The sequence below is a fragment of the Danio aesculapii genome, chromosome 16 (assembly GCF_903798145.1).
Source record: "Danio aesculapii chromosome 16, fDanAes4.1, whole genome shotgun sequence".
Lineage (NCBI taxonomy): Eukaryota > Metazoa > Chordata > Actinopteri > Cypriniformes > Danionidae > Danio > Danio aesculapii.
The window spans coordinates 39,775,521-39,801,532 of NC_079450.1; the positions used below are offsets into that span (position 1 = coordinate 39,775,521).

Below are 26,012 nucleotides of genomic sequence, written 5' to 3' on the forward strand. Positions count from 1 at the left end.
ACGCAACAAGACCAAACAAATTGAAAGCTGTGCCCTCACCGCATCATTCCAGGTAAAGCGTACGTCACGCTTGCAGAAGCAGCCTAATTCATTAGAAACAGGTTCATTTAGTTTTATTGTTGTAAACTGTTTATCTACTTTGCAACAGCAATGCTTGTTTCGTAGAAGTTGTGCTCAGGCATGGTGACCCGCACTCTTCTCTTCTCCTTGAATCGACCAGAGCGGGAAACAGTCCAGTGTCTCCGGCACGTGTTTTCGTTGAAGTAAGGCTCCAGCTGAGAGTCGTCGTACCTCGCGTCGCTGATCAGATTGTTGGTCTTGTTCTCGCCGTTAGTGTGTTTTACTGTCTTGTCCGAATTTCCAAAATCTTGCTGGGCTTCTTTAAAGTTGTTCTTGTTCCTTCCAGTGAAGTTTTTCCACCAGGTCTGTCTGTCAGCCATCCTGTATAATTCTTCAGTCTGAAAAACAAAGTTAACATTTCATTGTTATTATATAACCAAGTGACTGATGTGGATTAGGCAATCAGGTTAGTAAATCGTAACAATGTAATTAGATTAGATTACTTTGAAATGATCAGACATTTTTTCATGGATTACATGATTAGTTGTCACATATTACAATGTTTTGCTAGTTAATGTTAATACTACTAACATTAACTAAGTATGAACAATAGGCCTACTTTTACATCATTTGTTAATCATAGTTTGACCCATACATTAGTACAATCTAAATGCATGCTTCTTAACATTGGTTGCACTGTGAGTAACATGAACAGTTTAATTTTCTTTAACTAACATTAACAAAGATGAATAATTACTGTATTGTTCATTGTTCACCTTTGTAAATACATGAACTAATACAAGCTTATTGAAGTGTTACCATTTTTCACAAAATTGATTCCCGCATTGAATTAACCTAAATAACTAGTTCTGATTGTTACAACAATTCCATCATGTATTTTTAAATCAGTAGTAGGTTTTTTTGAATATAAGTTGCCAGCATATGATCAGTTTTTATACAATATGTATTTAATTACTGTATTATTAAACTGTATGACATTACAGTAAGGTGGCACAATAATAATAATAGTAACTAAACATGAACATTCAATGTAAACTATTTTATAGCATTCACAAGTTGATCACAGTCATTTTTAATTTTAACATTCACTAATTATATAAAATTAAATCTATCCATCTATTTATCTGTCTATCTATCTGTCTATCTATCTATCTATCTATCTATCTATCTATCTATCTATCTATCTATCTATCTATCTATCTATCTATCTATCTATCTATCTAGCTATCTAGCTATCTAGTTAACAGTTGTTTTACACATTTAAGTGGATTGAACATAAAACAATTAAGTTGACCCCAATAAATTCAACCCATTTTAAATAAGTACTTTGATCCATTCATCCATCTATCTACACTCAAAAAATAGTTTGCTGATTATTTATGAGCTGAATCAACACAATTTTTGAGGGTTTTTATTAATTGTTTTATGTTCAATCAACTTCAATTTGTAAAAAAAAAGTTAAAAATCGATTTGTGTTGAGATAACATAGCAATTGTGTGGAACCCTGCATTTTTACCGTCCATCCATCCATCCATCCATCCATCCATCTAAACAGCAGCTGCACATTATTTACAATATCTGAATTAATGTAACATTTGCTCATATAAAAAATGAAGCCTGTCTTCAAAGTCTGCAACACATTTGTTCTTTATTGGACAAATCCATTGATTCCATGAGAAAACTCACCTCTGCAGCAGGCGTTAATGTCAACCAGAGACTCACAGGCAAGTCTTGTGTTTCTTAAAAAAATCCAGCAAAACAATCTTGTTTTGTTTTGTCTCTATATCCTTACCCACAACACACAGCACTGCTTCTCACAGTCTAAACTATAACCTGTGTTGAAATCATTTATACTTTACCTGCCGCTCACAAACCCTCCTCCCCCTTTCTCTCATTGGTCCGCTGCCCTCAGGAAACTGTTTTCAGCTTTTCATTTCACCTGTGATTTAGTTGAAAGAGTCACTTTGGGCCAATAAACCGGCTCAGTTGTCTCAGTTGTCAAACAATGCTGCTGTTCACACCCCTGAAGCTGGAACAAAAAAATCTATAAGCAGAGAGAAAACCAACGCCTAACTAGAACTGACCAAGCACTAATTACATCAACATATTTCACATACTGCAAATGTGAGTTGTTACACTTTCACAAGTTCGCATACTGTATAGTCTGTACTTAAAGGGCTAGTTCACCCAAAAATGATTATTCAGTTATCATTTAATGTTCTCACTTTTAACCTGTTCGGGGTTTTTTATTAGGGTGAACACTGAATAAGTGACATTGAAGAGAGCTGGAAACCTGTAAGCATTGGCTTTCATACACTGTAAAACCCAACAGTAAACTTTATCAAATGAAATGAGTGTAGTTAACTCAAAATTTACTGAATGTTAATTCTACTAATTTGAAAAGAGTTTTGAACTCAGTGTTGAATGTAATGAGTTAAATATCTTATTACTTCAACTTAAATGGCGTAAGTTCACAGTACTCATATACAGAAGATTCGTACTTTAACTTAAATGGTTTGTAGCTATCGGTTTCCTCAAGCGGGTTGAGTTGCCTTAACTTATTGGGTTTTACAGTACCATTGGTTTGAGTTCTCTACATTTTATTGGGTTTTACTGTGCTCAAATCCCTTCGTTTACTCAAATGGATTAAGTTCACCGTACTCATTAGGATTAGTTTTTGAACTTAAATGGTTTATTGCAATCGGTTTACTCAAACGATTTGAGTTACCTTCATTTTTGGGGTTTTACAGTGTAGTATTTGGTTTTCATACACTTCAAAAATATGTTTGCTTCTTGTTCAAACTACTTAAAATGAGCTGAACAACACAGATCTTGAGTTTATTTTTTACGGACAACTTTATTGTTTTATGTTCAATCAACTTAAAATTGCAAAATCCATTAAATTAACTTAATCGATTTGAATTGAGACCAGATTTACTAACATTGCTATGCATTCATTCATTCATTCATTTTTTTTCAGCTTAGTCCCTTTATTAATCCGAGGTGACCACAGTGGAATGAACCTCCAACTTATGCAGCACATGTTTTATGCAGCAGATGCCCTTCCAGCTGCAACCCATGCCTGGGAAAAACATTGTTATTATAATTGTTTATTTTTCATTTTCATTTCAATTTCTTCAAAATATATTCTTTAGAAACTCATAAAGGCTTGGAACTACTTATGAGCAAGTAAACAGTGAGTTCATTTTCATAGATCTATCTGTCTGTCTGTCTGTCTGTCTATCTATCTATTGAATATTAGCATAATTGTTTTACACATTTAGTGGGTTGAACATAAAACAAATAAGTTTTCCCCCAAAAATTGCAAGAATTGTGGTTTTCCAGCACATTTTAAGTACTTTGAAATATGATGCATCCATCTAGCTATCTACACTCAAAATATGAGCTGATTCAACACAATTCTTGAGTGCTTTTGTGGAATAATTTAATAATTTAAAGTTAATTTAATTGATTTGAATTGAGACCAGATTTACTAACATTGTTATAATTGTTTATTTAATGTTGTACTATGGATGCCAATCAACTTTCTTCAAATATCTTCTTTAGTGTTGAACAGAAGAAACTCATAAAGGTTTGGAACCACTTGAGAGCAAGTAGACAGTAAGTACATTTTCAGTTTGGGGTGAACTATCCCCTTTAATATAAGCTTTGACATTTATATTAAACTGAATCCATTTGAATTTAACTAGAACTATTCTGCCAATATTCTCCATATTGCTTGATATTCAGAAATATTTCTGCTATCTACAATACTGTTACGACTTTTTATTCTCTTTTCTTCATCTATGATAATCTGCTTTAGCACAATCCACATTCTAAAAAGCACTACAGAAACAAGAATTAAATTAAAGAATCGGTGATTTAAAAGTAATCAGATTTGCATAATTTAATAATAAATCAGCATTTGATAAATTACAATCATAATTACAATCATTCTTCACAGAAAATAGCTTCAAAAAAGGTCTTATATCAAATAAAGAGTCTGAAGGAAGGTACCATTTGTGAACCTTTTTTTCTTTTCTGAGGTGAATAACCCGCCTCAGGGGTTTAAGTAGAACACGATACACACAATTCTGTTCAGCGACATTCTTGAAATGGGATCAAGTCCAAGGAGGAAGGAACAAGCACTAAGTAAATTCCCACAGAAACATTTTGTTCGGTCACAGAGCGATGTGACGTCGATCACTTCTTTGTTGTTAGGATGAACAAGAATTAATTGGAAGGAGACATGAGTTTAGCACAGAATTATTAACACTGAACAGCAACAACAACAACAAAAATAACTATTTACACTCCATGTAATATTAAAAAGTGCTTTACATACACGTGATCTTAATGTCCTTGCCAAAATAGCACATGTTTTATATTTAACAACCTTGTGGGGCCAAAATTAAATAGTGTTTTTCATTCTTTGCAGTAAGTCAGTTTCACAATGTTGATTCATGGTTTTCAGTCACATGACTGGCGTGGAAACCTGGAGGGCAGAACATTCACAGAACTGCAGTACAGACCTGCCTCTTTTCCATGAATATTTAGATTAGCTCTTCAAAAAAAAAGAAAAAAAGACAAGCACAGATAAAGCTTTGGGGACAAAAAAGTTAAGAGAGCTCTTGAAAAATTCTTAGATTTTCTGTATTTATGATTTATAGATTGCTATTTGTAAAAATGCTTATTTTTATACTGTAATCTACATATATTAAATGTAAAATTAAATGTTAGTTATGGCATTGTATTGCATAAAAGGTGCTATTTTTATATAATTTGAGGCAACACAATACCAATCTTTTAAGTTCAGAAGAGTTATGAAATTAAAAAAATATATATGCTGGAATAATCTTAATTTTTGGGTTATTTTAGTTAGTTAGTTTGTTTTTGTTTTTAGGCACCTGATGCAGTATTTCTAAAAATGTGATTAGAATGTAATAAGACCAAAATCACAATACTGCGGTGGCTGAGAGAGCTCAAGTGGGCTTAAAAAAGCACATGCAAATAGAAAAAATGCCAACAAACTGAGAAAACATCTTCATTAGTTTGACACACGCGTGCACAAATTTTCACACCTCATGCAATATAGAAATACACAGCAAATAGTGCAGACCCCAACAAAAATGTTGTCAGGGGATCCCAAAATGTGATGAAGCCAACTGCTTCCTGTTTTTAAAGTCAGTTATTGTTAGTTAGTTAACTTTATTTGTCCCCGTATGGAAATTTCATTTGCAGCATACACTTACAGAGACCTCTGGACTGTAAAACCCAAAAAGTTAAGGTAACTTAAACCTTTTGAGGAAACTGATTGCAACAAACTGTTTAAGTTCAAAAACTAATCCTAATGAGTACTGTGAACTTTATCTATTTGAGTAAACGAAGCAATTTTAGCACAGTAAAACCCAATAAATGAAGAGAACTCAAACCAACTGAGTACTGCAAAACCCAATAAGTTAAGGCAACTTAAAACCGTTTGAGGAAACCGATTGCTACAAACCAATTGAGTTAAAAAAAACTAATCTATATGAGTACTGTGAACTTACTCCATTTAAGTTGAAGTAATGAGGTATTTAATTATTTCATTTAATTGAATTATTAGAGTTCAAAACTATGAACTAGAGTTCATAAATGAGTAGAATATGAAAGTCAATTTTGAGTTAACTACACTCATTTCAGTTGATAAAGTTGACTGTTGGGTTTTACAGTGTGACATTCCACATTTGGTATATTTATATAAATAAATCATTTAAAAACATGGTACCCCTACTCTAAATTAATAACCAGCCTACTAGCCATCAGCTGCTACTGAGGCAGGAAGTGTTTAAAAACTTAATTGCTTGGGGTATAAATTAATTTTTTATCCTATTTCTTACACACCTGGGAACACAATATCGACGACCTGATGGTAACAACTGGAAGGTGTTTGATAAAGTATTGTCAGTATAAGATGGCATTAAAATAACATTTCATTTAACATTAATTTGTCTGATTATTAGGGCTGAAAATATACAAACAACAAGTTACTGTAGATTGTAAATAGCCTAATGGTATGACAAAAAGTTATGACAATAAATGTTTGCATGTTACTTTAACCAATTTTAACTAGTTAATCAGGTTCAAATAAATTGTAACTTCATATTTTTAGTCAGTTTGACTGATGTTCTAGTTTTCAGTGGCAATAATTTTTTACAGTGTATGTTCAAGACTTTAAAAACAAATAAAAACAAAACAAACTAATTTTAAAGTGGAAGCAGCCAGTTTTCGTCACATTTTGAGGTCCCCAGCACATTTCCATAGTGGTCTGAACAATGTTTCTGCATTTGTTGTGTTGTGATTTTGCATGCACGTGTGTTGTCAAATGTTTTCTCAGTTGTTAGTGTTTTTTTCTATATGAATGTGTTTTCTTAATTTAAGCATGTTTGAGCTCTCTCAGCCACTGTACTGTACTTTACATCTCATGGACGATGCATACAGATAAGCCCATAATATGAACCAACTCTCCTAATGCATTAAATCACATTAAACATTTTGTGAATAATGGTTCACAATGCTTAGCATGCAGTGGAGTGTCCTGCAGTCATATTCTAGGTGAATCTGTTTACATGTACAGTGCATCCGGAAAGTATTCATAACGCTTCACTTTTTCCACATTTTTTTATGTTACAGCCTTATTCCAAAATGCATTAAATTCATTTATTTCCTCACAATTCTCCACACAATATCCCATAATGACAATGTGAAAAAAATGTTTTGAAATTGTTGCAAATTTATTAAAAACAAAAAAACTGAAAAATCACATGTACAGAAGTTTTCACAGACTTTGCTCAAAACTTTGTTGATGCACCTTTGGCAGCAATTACAGCCTCAAGTCTTTTTGAATATGATGCCACAAGCTTGGCACACCTGTCTTTGAGAATTTTTGCCTATTCCTCTTTGCAGTACCTCTCAAGCTCTATCAGGTTGGATGGGAATCAACGGTCTACAGCCATTTTCAGATCTCTCTAGTGATGTTCAATAGGATGTAGGTCTGGGATCTGGCTGGGCCACTCAAGGACATTCTCAGAGTTGTTGTTAAGCCACTCCATTGAAGTTTTGGTGGTGTGCTTTGGGTCATTGTCCTGCTGGAAGATGAACCGTCGCCCCAATCTGAGGTCAAGAGCACTCTGAAGCAGGTTTTCATTCAGGATGTCTCTGTACATTGCTGCATTCATCTTTCCCTCTATCCTGACTAGTCTTCCAGTTCCTGCTGCTGAAAAACATCCACACAGCATGCATGATGCTGCCACCACCATGCTTTACTGTAGGGATGGTATTAGCCTGGTGATGAGTGGTGCCTGCTTTTCTCCAACCGTAATGCCTGGCATTCACTCAATCCTGTCTCTGAGGTCTACAGACAATTTCTTTGTCTTCAGGCTTGGTTTGTGCTTTAACATGCACTGTCAACCCTGGAACCTTATATAGACAGGTGTATGCCTTTTCAAATCATGTCCAATCAACTGAATTTACCACAGGTGAACTCCAATTAAACTGCTGAAACATCTCAAGAATGATCAGAGGAAACAGAGTGTACCTGAGCTCAATTTAGAGCTTCACAGCAAAGTCTGTGAATACTTATGTACATGTCATAAATTTGCAACAATTAAAAAAAAATTTTTTCACATTGTCATTATGGGGTGTTGTGTGTAGAATTTTGAGATTAAGGCTGTACAGAAAAAAATGTGGAAAAAGTGAAGCGCTATGAATACTTTCCGTATGCACTTTAGTTCACATCATCGATGGTACCTGTAGTACTTTGTAAGTACACCTGATAAAAACAAATGGCGGTCAATAGAGGAAAGCCTTGTTTTGCCCTCTAGATATCTGTTCATGACATGAAAAAAATGACATTTTCATAGATTCATATGGGAAGTAAAGAATTATACTTATTTGGCAGCAGAATAAAAAAAACAGTATTATCATTTGATTTTAACAAAATTAATCACAATTCATTGTGTATTCTGCTCGACAGCTGAATACAGAGTGACAACGTTCACACTGTCAGTCCAAATCTCTCACACACTTTGCACCACAGTTGTTGAGATCTGATTTGTGTGTGTTTTTTAATATTGTTTTATGGAATATCTGAATTGGCTTATGCTGAAAAACAACAGCACCAAAGTTTGCAATAGTGTAGATGCAATGTAACTTAAATTCAACAAAATGCGTTAAAGGGACCATCAAAATAAAGTGATACCAAGAAAAATGTTTTTCTTTTTTAACACCCAACTGTTGCACTCTACGCAGATGAAAACATGTTCAACTAAATTATAATACTGGATGATTTGATCTTATATGGTTGTATATAGCAATATACTGCAATTTTCACTTTGCAACATAAGCTTGTTTGTTTCTACCAAAAGATTCAGCATGTTTTCTAAAAATAACGCAGAAAATACTTGAAAAAACTTGCAAAATACTACTCAAGTTCTCGAAAAAATAATTTCATAAATTCTTCAAACTTGCTAAATATGATTGGATTCCAATTCAAATGTGCACAAAAATCCCACTGTTAAAAATATCAGTAAATTAACAGTTTTCCATATTTTGTGATTCAAGTTTTTGTTTTTCCCCATTTATTTATGCTTTAGAATTGCATTATGGGACCTTGAGCTTTCTTCCAACCACTTTTAACCTTAAAATGTTTGAAAAAGTGACTTTTATTAATATTTTTAATAGTTTAAAGTGATATATTGTCTGGGTGGGCGTTAATATATTACACTACAAAAAAAACAAAAACCTTGTAATAAACTGCTAGTACATTTTCTGTTATTTTACAGACTTATCTCTCTCTAGATTATTTCCTATACATTATATTATTTCAAACTACTAAAATGTCAATAAAAGTCATTTCATTAATCTGTAGAGTTGAATTTTCAACATTAAAAGTCAACAGAGCAGAGATAACAGTCCCATGATGCAATTCACAACCATAATAAAAGAAAAACACTTGTGAATCACAAAATACGGAAACCATTCATTAACAGATTTTTTTTTACGATGCAGATTTGGACTGACAGTTTGAAAAGGGCTAATTCGTTTGCTGGGTCAAACCACATTAAAACACATAAGTGCAGCATCAGATGAGAAAACACATCTTGTCAAATGTGTGGCCGCTTTTTAAAAATGTACACGCTCTTTAAAGTCTGTGAAGTCTTCATTTCAGCTGTTTTGTTTTAAAACAAGATGTCCTCTTGCTCAATGAGGAGCTGAACTATCAGTTTCTGGTATCTCATGTCGTTGAGAGTCGTGAGTGTGTTCAGGTCCGGTGGCCTCATGAGCGTCGGGCCAAAAACGATTCCGAGGTTCTCTGAATTCATGTAATTGTCCTTCTCGTACATGGTGACCCTGGAAAAAAAACAGACAAAAGAGTGGAAAAATGCATGACAATACAATTTTGGCAATAAACACGCAGGTAGGCAATTGATATATAGTACTTTCCATTGATAGGGAAAAGTGGCAAAGCTGGCTTGGCAAGTTACAGGAAAGCATAAATCCTCGAGGATTGTTTTGAAGGTATTGTACTATAGTTCCTAAAAAGTGCCATATTGGGTTTCCCATTTCCCCTAATCAGTCTTAGAAGTTTTATATTACAGTGTGACGGGAAGTAAACTGGTGGAGTAAAGCCGCAGGTAAACTGCTTAAATGCAACAAAAAACCTGAACAGCCATCAGCTCAATGTGGAGTCCTGTGAGAGTAGTAAATATGTCTGGGAGATTAATGTGTTGTGGTTTTTACCTCTTCAGGTGTGTCATCAGGTACCGCAGAGTTTCATAGTGAGCTGGAGGAAGCTGGAGGAGACCGTCGTGAACTGCCTCCAGTCTGGAGTCGGGATCTGTTATTTCTTATCAAGAAAAAGGTGGGAAAAAAAACTCATTAGAATTGGGCAGATAATACATAATAATAATATAATGTGTTGGTGATGTTTAACCACATATAGAGCAGTTTAAAAATCTGCATCTTTCTCAAATGTATCTGCTGCTAAATAATCATTCATTCGTTCATTCATTTTCCATTGTCTTCCCAGGAGGCACACAACATCATAAGATGTTAATATTAGGTTAGATTTAGGTCATGACGTCAGGTGACCAAAATCCAATGTCTAGCCAGCGTCTAAGGACAACGTTATTTTGACGTCCAATAACGACGTCAAATAATGTTGATATTTGGTTAATTTTAGGTTGTTGGAAAGTAACCAAAATCCAACGTCTGATAGATGTCATAGTAGTAACGTCCACACAACATCAAGCTGTAACATTATTAGACGTTGATATTCGGTTGAGTTTAGGTTGGACATTGGCGTCAGCCTGAAGTTGGGTTCTGACGTCAACCCAATTTTTATTTTCAAACAAAATCCAATGACCCCATGACATGGGGGGATGTCCTTTGCCTGCAGGGTTTATTCATCAGGGGTCGGCACAGTGGAATGAACCACCAGCTTATCCAGCATATGTTTTACACAGTGGATGCCCTTCCAGCTGCAACCCAGTACTGGGAAACATCCATACCTCCCTCATTCACACGCAAATCAAGTCTAAGGCAGATTCCGCTGGGCTAGTGGTTTTATTGGAATAAGTTCTCATTTAAAAAGTTATTCTGCATTAGATAATACAATTTAAAGTAATGTTTTGTATTTATATTGAAATATTATGAAATAAATTAGCAAATTACCCATGGCAACTTTAATGTAATATAGTTTGTTATATTTGCTTTCGGCCCACGACTCTCAAAGATATTTGGTTTTTGGCCCTTCATACGAAAAAGTTTGGGCACCCCTGGTCTAAAGTCTAAACAAGTAAAACATATTGTCTTGTTTACAGAAATAACAAATCAAAATGAAGTGAGGTTTTTCTTTAAAGATGCGAATTAATCTGCCACTGGGGTTAGCAAATTAATCTTATATCAAAGCAGAAACAAGATTATTTTTCTTACCCCATTGGCAGATTAATTAGCTTGTTTTAAGGAAAAAAAACACTTAATTTCGACATATTTCTGAAAACAAGACAATATTTGGTAACACTTTATAATAACCACACACTATGAATCATTTATTAAGCATTAGTAAATAGTTAATTCATTACCTGTTAAGCACCAAATCTACATTAATAGATGTCAGTAAGCAGTTTAAAACTACAGCTACAAATGCTGTATTCTTGACTTACAAGCACATTTAAAATGTGCTTAAAGATTGTATTTTAATACAATTTTATTATTCGCTTTGCTTTTTGTCTAAGCAAAGTCAGAACCTACTGTCTTAATCAAATAATAAAAAAATCAAGGCATGGTCATATTTTATTTAGGAAAATAAGCGTAATCTAGACACCTTTGCCTTTCATATAAGCCACTTCTGATACCAAATGATCAACTAGAAGTCAAGTTATTATTTGTTGTTCCTAAAACTTGGATAAGCGACAAGACTTTTGTCAGGTAGTGTAAAGTCACTGCATTAAAAATATATTCTTATTATTTGGCAGTTTGTGAGCAACAAGATGGTAAATAAACCTTAGCTTAATACTCACTTCATCTGGCTCTGTGTGCGTGTATGCATGCACTTTGGATATGTGATCTCAAAGACAGCACATGAGAAGTCAAATGCAATTCAAAAGGCAATTTCATCCATGTGAGGGCAAAAGATCCGATAAAACTAAACCAGATATTAAATTTTTTTCTTGAGAGTATTCAAAACAAGGGCAGTAAAGACTCTGCCTTTTTCTGAAAAAGGGGGTGGGGAGCAGGAGCTCATTTGCATTTAGAGACTCGAACACAAGCAATGTATTTTTTGTTTACACTCAAAAATAGGCTTTACAGCTAAGATAAAAATGACATAAAACTTCACACACACACATTCTGAAGACACCTGAAATTAATATTACATCTATATTACATCTGCAGCACAAATAGACATTATTAAGGATCATTAAAACACAGATTACAAGACCTAGTTACAATATTAGCGAATGTAATATGTGATATGAAATCTCTTACTCGCTGCTTGTATGAATCTGGAGTAGACGTCGTATGTGATAACTGGAATGGGCAGATCTCGCAGATACAGCTTCAGAGCACCAGCGATTATATTGATGTCTGGGTAGATATTGGCACTGATGTCTGCCTTCTCACCATCTGTTAAAAATACCAGGTGAATCACTATATTGTACCAATAATGCAGTGTATTGGATGGAAAAGAGTTTTTTCCCATCCAGGCTGAGTATTGATAGAATAACAATGACAAACTACTGAACTGTAACACAAGCATGTAAGCAAATGGAAAAAAAGACTAAATGCTTTTTATAAGGATGATGAGTGTTTCTAATACCCACCTCTATCGAAGGACAGTCGGACGTCTTCTATATGTTCTGTGAAGCCTGACACTCTGTACAGACCCTCTGATTTCAACCCTGGAAGAAGCAAAACAGTCTGAATTTACATGATGTATGCGGTCAGTGGCAGGGAAGTGGACATGTAAATTAATATTGATCAATCTAGGGCTGCAGCCAACAACTTTAAGTGAATAATCAATTCATCTGCTGGTTGTTACCTTGATAAATTGGATAATCTGCACAGCAGGCACACAACATCATAAGACATTAATATTAATATAGATTTAGGTCATGACGTCAGGGGACCAAAATTCAATGTCTTGCCAGCGTCTAAAGACAATGTTATTTTGACGTCCAATAACGACGTCAAATTATGTTGATATTTGGTTGATTTTACTTTGTGTTGGAAAGGGACCAAAATCCAATGTCTGATAGATGTCATAGTGGTAACGTCCACACAACGTCAAGGTGTAACATGATTAGACGTTGATAGTTGGTTGAATTTAGGTTGATTTTAGGTTGGAAATTAGACATTGACATCAGCCTGACGTTGAGTTGTTAGGGCAGCCTGATTTTCATTTCCAAACAAAATCCAATGTCCTCACGACGTTAGGGTATGCTGGGGTACAACGTCAATATGACGTCCTGTTGACGTCCTGTGCCTGCAGGGCGCATATAGCACAGTACATCTATCATCTGCTGATCATCATAACTTAATAACGCTAGACTACTCAACAGCTTCTTCCCACAGGCTGTTAGAGCCCTCAACTCTTGCACCAGGTTGCACATTTGCTCTATAGACACTTTCTTAATCACTCCATGCCTCTTAGGTCACGTTTACACTGTCAGGTCTTGATGCCCAATTCCAATTTGTTGCCTATATCTGATTTGTTTTGCCTGTTCATTTACACATTCTTTTAATTGTGACCCATATCCAATTCATGTGTTTACTCTTGTCATACAATTTACAACATCACCCATGCGTAAAGGCAGGTTCTAGCATCTGCACCAAACTAGCCACGATTAAAGAAATTGTCTTGGTTTTAGCTTTTTTTGAGAAATATGCGAAGTTCGCTCAACTTTAAAATAATTTTGAGGTGGAGAAGGAGGGAAAGGGCTGTCATCGCAGCTTGTGCCTATGGTTTATATATGGTGTCTTCCACAATTCAGGGGAATTTGTGTGTACGAGAGAGATCTCGGGTCTGGTGGGACCAAATTGTGGCCACTTTCCTCTTCTATGTTTCTTCGGTTGTTGTTGTTTACCGCGTCGGCGTCTCCACACACGCTCTTCCTTCTACGTCATTAAACCACGGACACCACATTGTCGCACGTTTAATGAACAAAATGGAATGCTTCAATAAATCCGATCTGCCTGTTTACTCGATAGTCGCATTGTCACATATATAATTTATATCTGATTTATTTCCAAATATGAATGAGGCCTGAAACCCATCTCTGAATTTTTTCTTTTTTTAATTTTTTTAAATAGCTCTTATGTCCAGTGATGTGTTTGTATTTAGGATTACTTTATGTAGCACCATTGTCCTGTGAGACACAACATTCCTTTCGACTCAACTTGAGTTGAATTTAGACCAGGGATCCTCACAAAAATTGAAAAACTTGAAATTGCTTTTAAACATAAAAGTTTTTGTGTGTTCAACAGTAAAAAAGAAACTCATACAGTTTATAACAAGTGTACTGTCATTATAATCAAAATAAAAAAACATTGTATAACTACACTCAAACAAATGTTTTTTTGCTTGTTCAAACTACTTTTTTTAAAATAAGCTTAATCAACACAATTCTTGTGCATTAATTGGGACAGCTTAATTTTTGTATGTTCAATCCACACAAATTTGTAAAAAGTGTTAAGTTAACTTAATTGCTTTGTGTTGGGACAACATGAATGAATTGTGTGGAACCCTGCATTTTTACAGTGTACACTAAAAATATTACATTTTCTGTTTGTTCAAACTACTTATTTAAAATGAGCTGAAACACAATTCTTGAGTTTTTTTTTTGGAGACAACTTAATTGTTTCATGTTCAATCAACCTTAATTAGTAAAAAGAAAAAGTAAACATAATTCCTTCATGTTGTCTCAACACAAATTAATTGTGTGGAACCAAATATTTTATTTACTGTGTACTTATACAATCATATTAACGGTTTTACATATGACAATTCAAGAACTGTTGGTACATTTTAAGCATTTTCCATTCCTTTTCCTTAAACTGGAATGACAACAAATGCGTTATTTAGAGTAAACTAAATCCCTTATTAATGTAAAATAATGAAAATAATGCAAAATGTGACAGAGGACATTTGATTCTGCTACTAAGTGTTGGTTACTGACTTATTATTCAACTTTGTAAACCACTAACAGAGTTGACAATAACAGAGTTGACATTTCCACTGTTTAGTCTTTAGGCCAAGGTGCTAAGCTCAAACCAAATGCCAGATGACATGTCTAAAACAAAATTTGATCGACGTTCATCATATTAAAGTTTTCAAGAAGTGAATGAGAAATTCAATGAATCCACTATTGGTGTATTCTTAACATTTTGTACAAATTATCGAGAGTACAATAACAACATGACTCAATGCCTTCCAGAGGTCCTCATCAGTGCAAGTGAAACTCACACTCATAAAGTCAGTCTAAGTGCTTTACAGATGATGTTTTTTTAATAAGAATTGACCAGAATGTGGACAGACACAAAAATATTTTTGTATTATTGAATTACAAATTATACAGAAAATATATGCTTCAAACCATGGTAAGGTAGTAAACACACAAAAAGATGGCAATCAAACTTCATGATAAATGAAGATGACTATATGATTCAGGAGAAAGAGACAGTCCATTATGTGTAGGGATACCTTGATAATTGGTATATTAATCATAATTATTTCATTAAAGCTTTTTTTTTACTTGGCGACTCAAAATGTACCTGCAATTCTTGATCATCCATATATCGCCTTACACACTTGAATGCCCAACACTCAAACTACTTATTTAAAATGAGCTGAAACAGCACAATTCTTGACTTTTTAGAGGACAACTTAATTGTTTTATGTTCAACTCACTTAAATTTGTAAAATCTATTAAGTTATCTTAATTCTTTCATGCTGTCCCAACACAAATAGATTGTGTGGAACCCAGCATTTTTTACAGTGAACTAAAGATGACTGGAAAAAGTATTCAACAAATGAAAACAAAGGTGAAAACAAAACTTAACAAAAATGTTAGTAATCTCTTTCTTTGTGATGTTCAGTGCTGTTTTTTCTTTCATAAACGGTAACAATGACTGATGGCTAAAATATATTAACTAAATGCTCACCTGAAGTCAAAAAATGCAGAACGAAAACTTCTCTCTCCACTTTTTTAAAGTAGTTAAATGGATAATTCAGCCTAAAATGAAAGGTTACACACTATTTACGCATTCTCAAGTGGTTCCAACCCTTTATTTCTGAGTTTCTTTCTTCTTTTAAACACAAAAGAAGATATTTACAAGAAAGTTGAAAACCTGTAACCATTGATTTCTATAGTAGGAAAAAAATTAAATGGATGTCAATGGTTACAGTATTTAACATTTTTCAAAATGTCTTCTTTTGTGTTTGACGGAAGAAAGAAACTCTTTTGTGGCAAGTAAAAGGTGAGAAAATGGTGACAGAATTTTTTTAAGTTAAGGTATCTAAGACTTCTTTTGCACGTCTTGATATTTCACAGCAGAGTAAAGGGCAGCTGTTTAAACGCTGACAGACAGTGATGAAGTGTTGCTCTGAAGGCCACAGCTGCTAAAGAAATGTCAGAGTAGAACAGCATTTCAGTACCTCTGTGTTCGATCTCTCTGATACACATGTCCAGAACCATGGGCCGTGGTGTGTTGTGTGCTTTGACCAGTGTGGTGAGATCGCAGCTGAAAACCTTCTTGATCCTGCGCAGGTCTGGCTGACAGTCACTGGGCACCAGTTTGGAGCACTGTTTGTGCACATTGAGTCCACAGTCTGCAGGGGTAACAGGTCAGAAGGTTAGAAGAGCATGACCCTGACAAAATGACTGACTCCAAGAGATTGGACCGCATGTGTGTGGTCCTAGTAATCACTATGTTTTGGAGACCAACTGTTTCCTTATGTATATTAAGCAACGTCAGTAATTTTTGATCATGTGACGACATTTTTGGTCCCTTGAGAATGGAGAATTTAAATTACACAGAATGAAGTATCCTGAAAGTGTAAAACTGCAATATGTTTTCTGTGAGATAGTCTTAGTTTTGTTGATAAAAATGGCTTGACACAAACACAAACTCGACAGGTCTGCTGTACCAGTATAAACAGAATGAATAAACAGCACAATTCAGCGAATTATAACAAAAATTCAGGATAGTTTTTCTCACTTTAACTCAATTTCAATCTCCTCTTTTTCCATCAACAATAATTCACTGTTCAATCATTAGATGAGCGGATTATAGCACATGCCATTATATTTTCAGTAATTTTCAGTCTTGATTTTAACAGTAAAAAACTGCAAATATTCCACAATACAAATTTGTTACCTGGTTAACAGTAATTTTGCTTAAAGGACACCTATTTTACCCCTTTTTCATGATTTTTAAGATAAGTCTTTTGTGTCTCCAGAATGTGTCTGTAACTTTTCAGCTCAAAACACCCATCAGATTATTTATACCTTTCAGAATATTGGATTTTCTCCTATGAACACAATGTAGCTGTTTTTTGTTGCCTGTGCCTTGAATGCTAGTTCTCTCTGCCCACCATTCCCACGCGCCTCTCAGAGTGTGCCTCAATCTCCACCTCGGCTGCGTCAGATAAACAGGCTATAGGGCCTGAGCAAGCTGAACTACTTCTCTAGGCAAAGGATTATCACGCATCACGCCGCCCTCAACCTGAAAGTGAAAACGAAAGTGACCTGTTCATGAAGTGGGGGGGGGTCGCGGAGTGTATTGAGGGGGGGGGGGGGGGGGGTTATGTCGCAGAGGTGAGGATCTCACTTTCACATCAAACTGTTTGCCGCCCTCACTATTCTGCCGCCCTGGGGTGGGGTTTGGTTTACCGCCCTCAGTCTTATGCCTAGGTCTCCTCTAGGTCCTATGTTCTGGACGTGCCGGCCCTTGATAAACAGCACAGTGACAGACATAAAGGAAGCAGATCTCATGTAACGTTTGTGAGAAATACTACAGTAAGAACTTTCCCAATGATTATTTGATGTATTTGTTGTGGAGTTGCAAAGATGAGTCACACACAATGATGTTACAAAGTAACGGACCCAACGGATACACACACACACACACACACACACACAGCGCGCGTTTAACTTTGCACTGTTTTTGCATGGCAAATGTGACAGGATGGCAAATGTGACATTAAAATCCACCGCTGTATGGATATTCATTATGTTAATGCACAAAAAAAAAACAGATTTAAAGTCCACAAACCGGGATTGAAGTGTCTTCTTTTATAATTGTACTGACCTGTGCTTGTGGTGATAAAGAAAAGATGGTAAAATCGATAAAATTAATAACAAACATTTGATGATGACTGATGATCACAGAGAGCTGAACAGATCTTTTAATCCCAGTTGCTTTGAGTACAACCTGTCTAGTTTATATGATTATATGCGGTACTACAGAGACATGTTAATATGCGGCTGTCAATCAATTCAGTGGGCAGGGACTCCTACGTCATGTGCGGTGGGCCACAAAATGGGAGGGATTTGGGTACTAATTTAATGTCAGGTAATTTCAAAAAAGGAGACTTATTGTGTTTCTATCACCCCAATATGCCCGTGGACACACTATACCTACACACAGTTCTGTCCTAACAGCTTCCAAAAGATGATTTTCATCATCCATGGCCTTTAATATATACAGTGGATAACCATAAACTGACTTTTGTTAAATTACTATGGTTCTTTTTAGGGTTTCATGTTACACCAAATGTTGATAAACAACATTTTTTTGCACTTTAGAGTCATATGTGTTACCATGACAGTGTATTAACTAGGGGTGCAATGGTTCAATCTACTCATGGTTTGGTGTATCACAATTTTAGGGTCGACGAAATCGTCGGTACGGTTTGTGCTATCCTTAGAAAAAAAACTGCATACAGAACAGTTCAAAGAATAATAAACATATTTATTGGTTAACAAACACCAGACAGCTTCACACATATGACTGTAGATGTGCATGTTCTCGCATTAGTTAAATAAAATAGGGCATTTTGAAAATTGTATGTTCAAGTAAAAAGCTTAAGAAAAATAAAGAGGGAAAAAGCTTAAATTTCCCCTTTTTCTATTTTACATATCGACTCAACAGTCTCAAGCAATTATGCAGATAATAATGATGTCAACACATCTTAGTAACTGAGCACTTTTAAAGTATTGATTACTTCTGTTTACATTATGCTTGCTTTACCAAGGCAACAACGCATTTTTATTTATGATTTCTTTATGATTTTATTATGACTCCAGAGAGCTCTGTTTCACGTAGCAACATCGTAGTGAATTAAGAGGGAACAGTACATCGAGAAGAAAATGTTCTTAGCAGACAGCAGGTAAACAGAGTAAATAGCGGGAGTGATCTTGTGCGGAAGTACACCCAGCGGAAACGGGACTAAAGTAACAGACCTGCTGTATGTCCGCGTATGTATGAGGCGCTTCTGAGTCCGAACACGGACCTCGATCTGGCTATTAGTGACCACTGATCTAGGCTATCCTTGCAACAACAACAAAAAAGGCATTCGTTATGTTTTTGTGTCTATTGAAACACTGACGGCAATGCGCTGTATCTCCTTCTCTTGCCATGATGAAACGCACAGAAACTCCATACACACACACACAGCGGCACGTGAGGAAACGTGATGACAACAACAGATTTACATACTAAGAGGTGTTCTTGTTTATCTTAAAAAACAATGCTAAAGTCAGATATTCTGATTTAAAAATGTGTTTTCCATGCTGGAACATCCGTCTTTGTTTGGTAATATTCCACGACCGAAATGCGACCTCCGGTGGACAGTAGAAGACTCTGAAATAAGACACAGATTCAGAGTACCACATGAGGTGGTTATTAATTAGCAAATAATATAAATATTACGAGCATTAACATTAGGTGAACAGCTTAAGTTGTAAACGTGTGTCCTAACACACACTACGTGACGAGATATGCAATGATAAGTAATTTGGCTGTTTGCACTTGACAAAACATGACAGAACTTTAAATAAAACCATTCAGAAGCACAGAATAGTGCACTCACTCCTGAAATGGTAAGGTTTATAATCTAATTATTACATATTAAACCTTTTTAACATTATTAAATGTACATGCTGAATCACTCATATGTGTTTATTTTATTTTATTTTCAAGATCTGGGGTCAACAAGGATCTGCTGCTGCTTTCAGTAGTATGGCAATAAACGTAATGTAAAATGACATTCAAACTCACTTTGTTAGCATTTAACACTGAATAAAGCACATGAGGTTTATCTGAGGTGATCATTGTCAAAGTTATCTGTTGTTCATCTGTGAGAAATAGAAGCCATTTCTAATATATCAATTTGAGGCGTTGGTTAGGGCAAAAACTCCTTTTAATATGGAACTATTCTATCGTGTGCTGTTGCTTTTATTTAGATCACGGTTTAATTACATGCTCCTGTCCTCAATCTGGCAGCTTGCGCTTGTTTTGATCCAGGAGTGTGGAAAGGGTTGGGGTCACAGGACAAAATACACAGTTTGTACAATTTCAAAATCCTTGTCTATGGGAAGTCCCAATAAAACATAAAAACCCAACATGTATGTGTGTGCGTGTCTAGGGGTCTGATGAAGGGTGTATCAAAGTAAAGTATATGTGCAGAGACAGGTGTCAGTCAAGCTGGGTGGGAAAAAATATATCTGTCACATGCTGCTGCAGTGTGTTTGTGTCTCTGTCAACCTGAGAGCGTAATCTTGAGTGACTCTGGGTGTGTTTGCCAGCGGCCCTTCATACACAAACACACATTTAAACAGTATATGTGCATACAGGTGTGTATCTGGGTCATGTTATTGAGTTGGATGAAGATCTGCTGAATTGAAAAACAACTGATTGAGAATTAAGAATTTTTGGATGTAGTGGTTATTATTTGGCATCACAGTGATGCAGTGAGTTGCACAATCGCCCCACAGCAAGAAGGTCGCTGGTTGAAGCCCCGGCTGGGTCAGTTGGCATTTCTGTGTGGAGTTTGCATGTTCTCCCCGTGTTCGCCTGGGTTTCCTCCGGGTGCTCTGGTTTCCCCCACAGTCCAAAGATATGCGGTATAGGTGAATTGAATTAACTAAATTGTCCGTAGTGTATGTGTGTGAATGAGAGTGTATGGGTTTTTCCCAGTGCTGGGCTGCAGCTGGAAGGACATCCGCTGCATAAAACATGCTGGATAAGTTGGCAGTTCATTCTGCTGTGGCGACCCCAGATTAATAAAGGGACTAAGCCAAAAAGAAAATGAATGAATGAATGTAGAATTCAAAATCTTTATTTAGCGACACTGATGGCTGTTAAGTAAACTGCAGCCAAAAACTTGTTGCTTGTTACTGACAAGAGACTGAACATGATTCAGTGCTATGATATATTTCACAACAAAGTTCTTTTTGTTGTTGCTCTTTGCTTTAAAGTAAAAATAAGTTAAAAATGCCATTGCAACAATTAAACAAAAACCCTATGAGGTCCAGGGTGCCGGGAGCGACATTTCAGTAAATATGAATAGTTCTGATGCAGAAGCCTTAAAGTGCCCTCTAAAACATTCTTTGGTGTAAAATGAGCATTTTGCTCAGCTATTTCACTTCAAAGGCAATGAAAAGAACCTATTCATCTCCATAAAAAGGGAAATTACTCAACCAACACAGAAAAATGCTCATTTTACAAGAAATTTACAGATGGCACTTAGAAGCTTGTATGTAAATGTTTTTTACTGTTTTTTTTTTTTTTGGAGGATGTTTTTTTTCCGATGTTAGAATCAGTATTGTTAGTTTTTAGGATATCTGTAAGCTAGTGTGCTCCAAAACAGTGACAAAATTTGTGTTTAGAAGATTCATTCATTCATTCATTTTCTTTCCGGCTTAGTCCCTTTATTAATCTGGGGTCACACAGCCGAATTAACTGCAAGCTTATCCAACATGTTTTATGCAGCGAATGCCCTTCCAGCTGCATGTTTAGAAAATATAAAACTGATATAAACATGTAAATCTTGTAGTTTGTCACTTCTGTCTAAATGGATCAATGTTTTTTTTCACATCAACTCACACTACACTTTCTCATCGAATCGTGACCAATCAAAATGCTCTCTAGTATCTGACATGCCCCGCCCCCTACAAGACGCTTCACATTTGATGCACTTGTGCTCAACCTCTGGTAATGCGATGATAAAGCAAAACGCAATTGGCTGTTTTTTAAAAAGGGGAGGAGATACACTATGTCCCACCCTCTCCTCAAGTTTCGGTTGAGATTATGTCAAAAATCGAATGCAAATGCACATTTCAAAGCACTTCACGGGCCCTTTAATACTTTCAAGTATTGACCATTTTAAATGTATTCGTAATTTAATAGCTTTTTTAAAAAAACATAATAATACCTTACTTTTCCTAAATGTGTGTATTTCATTTCATTCTTACATTGTTATTGTATTAAAATTACAAAACACATATGAGACTATGCATTTTAACATCTGCTACTTTTTTCCCATGTCTTTGATGTTGCCTACACTAAAAAATATTTTTTTTTCTCGTTCAAACTTATTTAAAATGAGCTGAAACAACACAATTCTTGAGCTTTCACTGGGACAACTTAATTTTTTTAATGTTCAATCCACTTACATTTGTTACAATTGTTAAGTTAACTTAATCAATTTGTGTTGGGACAACATGAATGAATTGTGTGGAACCATGCATTTTTTTACAGTGTAGCAACATTCTGCTAACAAAAACATAACTTTCAAATACAACTTTCACTGCAGAGAAAAGATTTGCTTTGCCACTTGCCAGACAAAGTTAGATACCTAGCTTCATATAGGCGGTCTAGTAACTAACTTGTACACAATTATTGGCTCTATTACAAAAAAAGATTGTATTTTTAGGATAACTATTTAATTAATTTGCTACAGTGTTATATGAACAGTCAGAATGGCCATTATAGAATTATATATATTAGTCATAGAACTCTGGTGTAGGTTCACTGTTAAGTAAAGTTCAATCTGTTGATGCATTGGGTATCATGACATGGAATTTACCAATGGGGTTTACAGTATGCACATGGACTGGTGCATTGAATTGTGGTGAAATTGCTGCGTAAAATGCAGCGATCATCACTGCCTGGCTGAGATACGATATAAAGTGGGGATCAGACCAAACAAGAAGCATTGCATTAATTTCGAGTTTTCCACACCATGTCTTTAAAATATGGAAATTAATTTTACCCCAGTATTTTTTTAATGGAGTTTTTGCTCTAGGCTGCTGCTAATGAAGGTCCCTGCATTTAAACCTGTATTGCCTGTCTTTTGTCTCTTCTTATGCTTTAACAACCAAATGGATGCTTAAGTCTATTTAACTGATTATATTGTAATTACATTACAACATCGATGCTGTAAAAGGAAGCTTATGAAATTGAAAATAGTCACATAAACCTTTCACTGGATGTTCATCATTGGCTGAAAAACACTAGCTGTGCACATAGCCCATTGAGGTCCTAAACAGTTTTCAATATAGCGCTTATGTTCTTTAAAATAATCAAAAATCACGCACGCTTGAAGATGTGAAGTGACAGAGTTTGTATTTTTGTGTGAGATTAAAGTACTGTTTACAAGTTATATAACATAATGCTTCTTTATTAGCATTGATGGATTCATCAAGAACCTTTGACATCTACTGAAACTTTTCCTTCTACACAATGTTCTTTACATTATTGAAAATAATCTTCTTTTAGTTTACCTAAAACAAAATTCGGTTACCTTTTACTCAACTTTTTCCTTCCCAGCAGGCACACAACATTATAAGATGTTAATATCAGGTTGGATTTAGATCATGACATCAGGTGAACAAAATTCAATGTTAAGCCACCGTCTAAGGGCAACAAATTACATTGATATTTGGTTGATTTTAGGTTGTGTTGGAAAGTGACCAAAATCCAGCATCTGATAGATGTCATAGTGGTAACATCCACACAACGTCGAGGTGTAACATGATTAGACGTTGATATTTGGTTGATTTTAGGTTGGAGGTTTGACATTGACGTCAGCCTGACATTGGGTTCTGACGTCAACCCGATTTTTATTTCCAAACAAAATACAACATCCCCACAACGTTGGGGTACATTGGGGTCAATGTCAGCATGACGTCATGTTGACGTCCTGTGCCTGCAGGGTTGTCACAATCCTGTTTGAATTTATTTTTCTGCTGAACACAAAATAAATTCTATAGAAAAATGTTGGAAACCTTCCACAGTATTTGTTTTTCCTATTATGAAAGTAGGAAAGGGAAATTTATATATGTTTGGACCCACTGAATAAATGAGCAAATATTCATTTTTGGGTGAACTATTCCTTTAACTGAGTTGCTAATGCCTCAAATGTGTATAAACTGTACCATAAAAACGATTATATTTTGTGTCATTTGAGCTGTAATATAATCTGGCCTGATAGTCGGTTTGTTGCTGTATGAGGAGGAATGTGGCACTAGGGTGGTCTGTTTCCCTCACGCCGTCCCACTGTTCCTCATCTTCTGCCATCCCATAAATCACACTCACTGTCTGTTTTACAGCCTGCCTGGACCCCTCCTTTACATCTTTAGCCCACAGAGGAGGAAAAAAATAGAAGACAAAAAAGAAAAACAGTCTGTGCTCCTTCACGAGGGCCTGGGGACACATTCAACTGTGCTCTAATTCTCAATGAGTCTGATGACACTGGTTTTGCCCCGGGGCCCCTGTGAAATAAGAGAGGCTCCTGTGTGGCTTGAATAATGGCCCGAATGGATGATGAGGCCGTTTACAGTGAGAAAAGCCAACAGAAAAGCCTTTTGACTGGATTGAGATTGTGTACGGGAGTGTTTTGTGAAAGTGCTGTCATACAATAAGCAGCCACTCTGACCAAACCTGTAATCATGCAATTAAGGTGCATTCGCTGATCCGGGGCACATAGGAACATCCTGTATTGAAGACACTTGATTTAAGCAAGCAAACAAAATAAATACACGTTCTTTCATGAAATTCTTTGAAAGGTCACCTAATTTGCTCCTACTTCATTAACCATAGAAGATTGGTTGCTGTTTCCTCAGCAGCCAATGGGCTTGCTTCAGTGTTGTTCTACACTGTAATGTTGCAGAGCATTTCCAGAGACCCTCCTCAGCCCCAGCTCCACTTGTGTTTAGATCTGCTACGGGGATTACATATGTATTATGTTTGCAGGAGCAGCATGTTATATTCTCAAACTGCATATGTGTGGATAAACTGGCATTAGCAAGTCTTGGTATTTGCTCTGCGTTAATAATCCAACCAGCAGCAGCAGCATAGCAGATCTATAGCTATTGCTACATGTTATAGCTATGTATAGCTATGGCATTTTTGATATGTACATAAAAAACAGTTGATGGAAAGCCAAGAAGCGTATCAATTTTGAAAATGCGCATAACTGAGTAGGATAAACTTTTTATTTGAGAAGAAAAGATGCGCATAAACTACGATGGAAACACTTTTACTGAACAAATTCCAGTTTTCGCATTAAAAAAAAGTCACGTGATTTTGTTATAAGAGATGATGTGATGACAAAAATGTGTGTGAATGGACAAACCAGCAGGTTGACCATACTGTAAAACATCTGAAATGTTGTTTTGTTCATTCTAAAACACCTTAACTATCTCAGTATTAGTGTTATTATATTATTAAATACCTCCAGAACTGTCAAGAGCATCTGTGCTCCACGTCTCACACCTTCAAACACCACCACATGTTCATTGCATGTCAGCATTGTCTTCTAAGGCGCAAATAATTTATCAATTAATGAAAAGATTCACGCAGCTTCTCCTACCTCAATAAATTCCATTTTAATTCCACTTGATATTTGCCGCCACTTAATCAGGAAGTGTCAATTTTGCTCTCTTTGACTCATTGGATGGAAAAGCTGCTTTATTCGCACATCTTTTATGCGATATTCCTGTTTTGCGCATAAATTTAATTAGTATCTTTGAATGGCAACATAGCTTATGCCACCAAGGCCAAACACATCAACATTGCCATATACATATTCGTTACCATGCTAAATCTCTCCAAGAGTTTGATGCGAGCAGCAACTGGCAGCCAGTGCAAACGGGTGAGTAGCGGAGTGACATGTGCTCTTTTGGGTTCATCAAAGACCACTCGTGCTGCTGCGTTCTGAAGCAGCTGAAGAGGTTTGATAGAATTAGCTGGAAGCCCGGCTAGTAGAGAGTTGCAATAATCCAGTTTGGAGAGAACAAGAGCTTGAACAATAAGTTGAGCTGCATGTTCAGATATGAAGGGTCGGACCTTTCTAATGTTATAGAGTGCGAATCTGCAAGATCGAG

General features: G+C 35.8%; 1 protein-coding gene across 1 annotated transcript in view; it reads right to left on the bottom strand.

The window, feature by feature from the left end:
* Positions 1-8,915: 8,915 nt before the first annotated feature.
* chn2 (chimerin 2) overlaps positions 8,916-26,012 on the bottom strand; it is a 120,380-nt gene continuing 103,283 nt past the window's right edge. The window contains exons 9-13 of the mRNA XM_056474773.1: positions 16,277-16,450; positions 12,444-12,521; positions 12,109-12,246; positions 9,862-9,967; positions 8,916-9,471 (exon numbers count right to left, since the gene is read on the bottom strand). Coding sequence (XP_056330748.1) covers positions 9,300-9,471; positions 9,862-9,967; positions 12,109-12,246; positions 12,444-12,521; positions 16,277-16,450 — 668 coding nt within the window. The 3' untranslated portion in view covers positions 8,916-9,299. The remainder of the gene's footprint in view (positions 9,472-9,861; positions 9,968-12,108; positions 12,247-12,443; positions 12,522-16,276; positions 16,451-26,012) is intronic.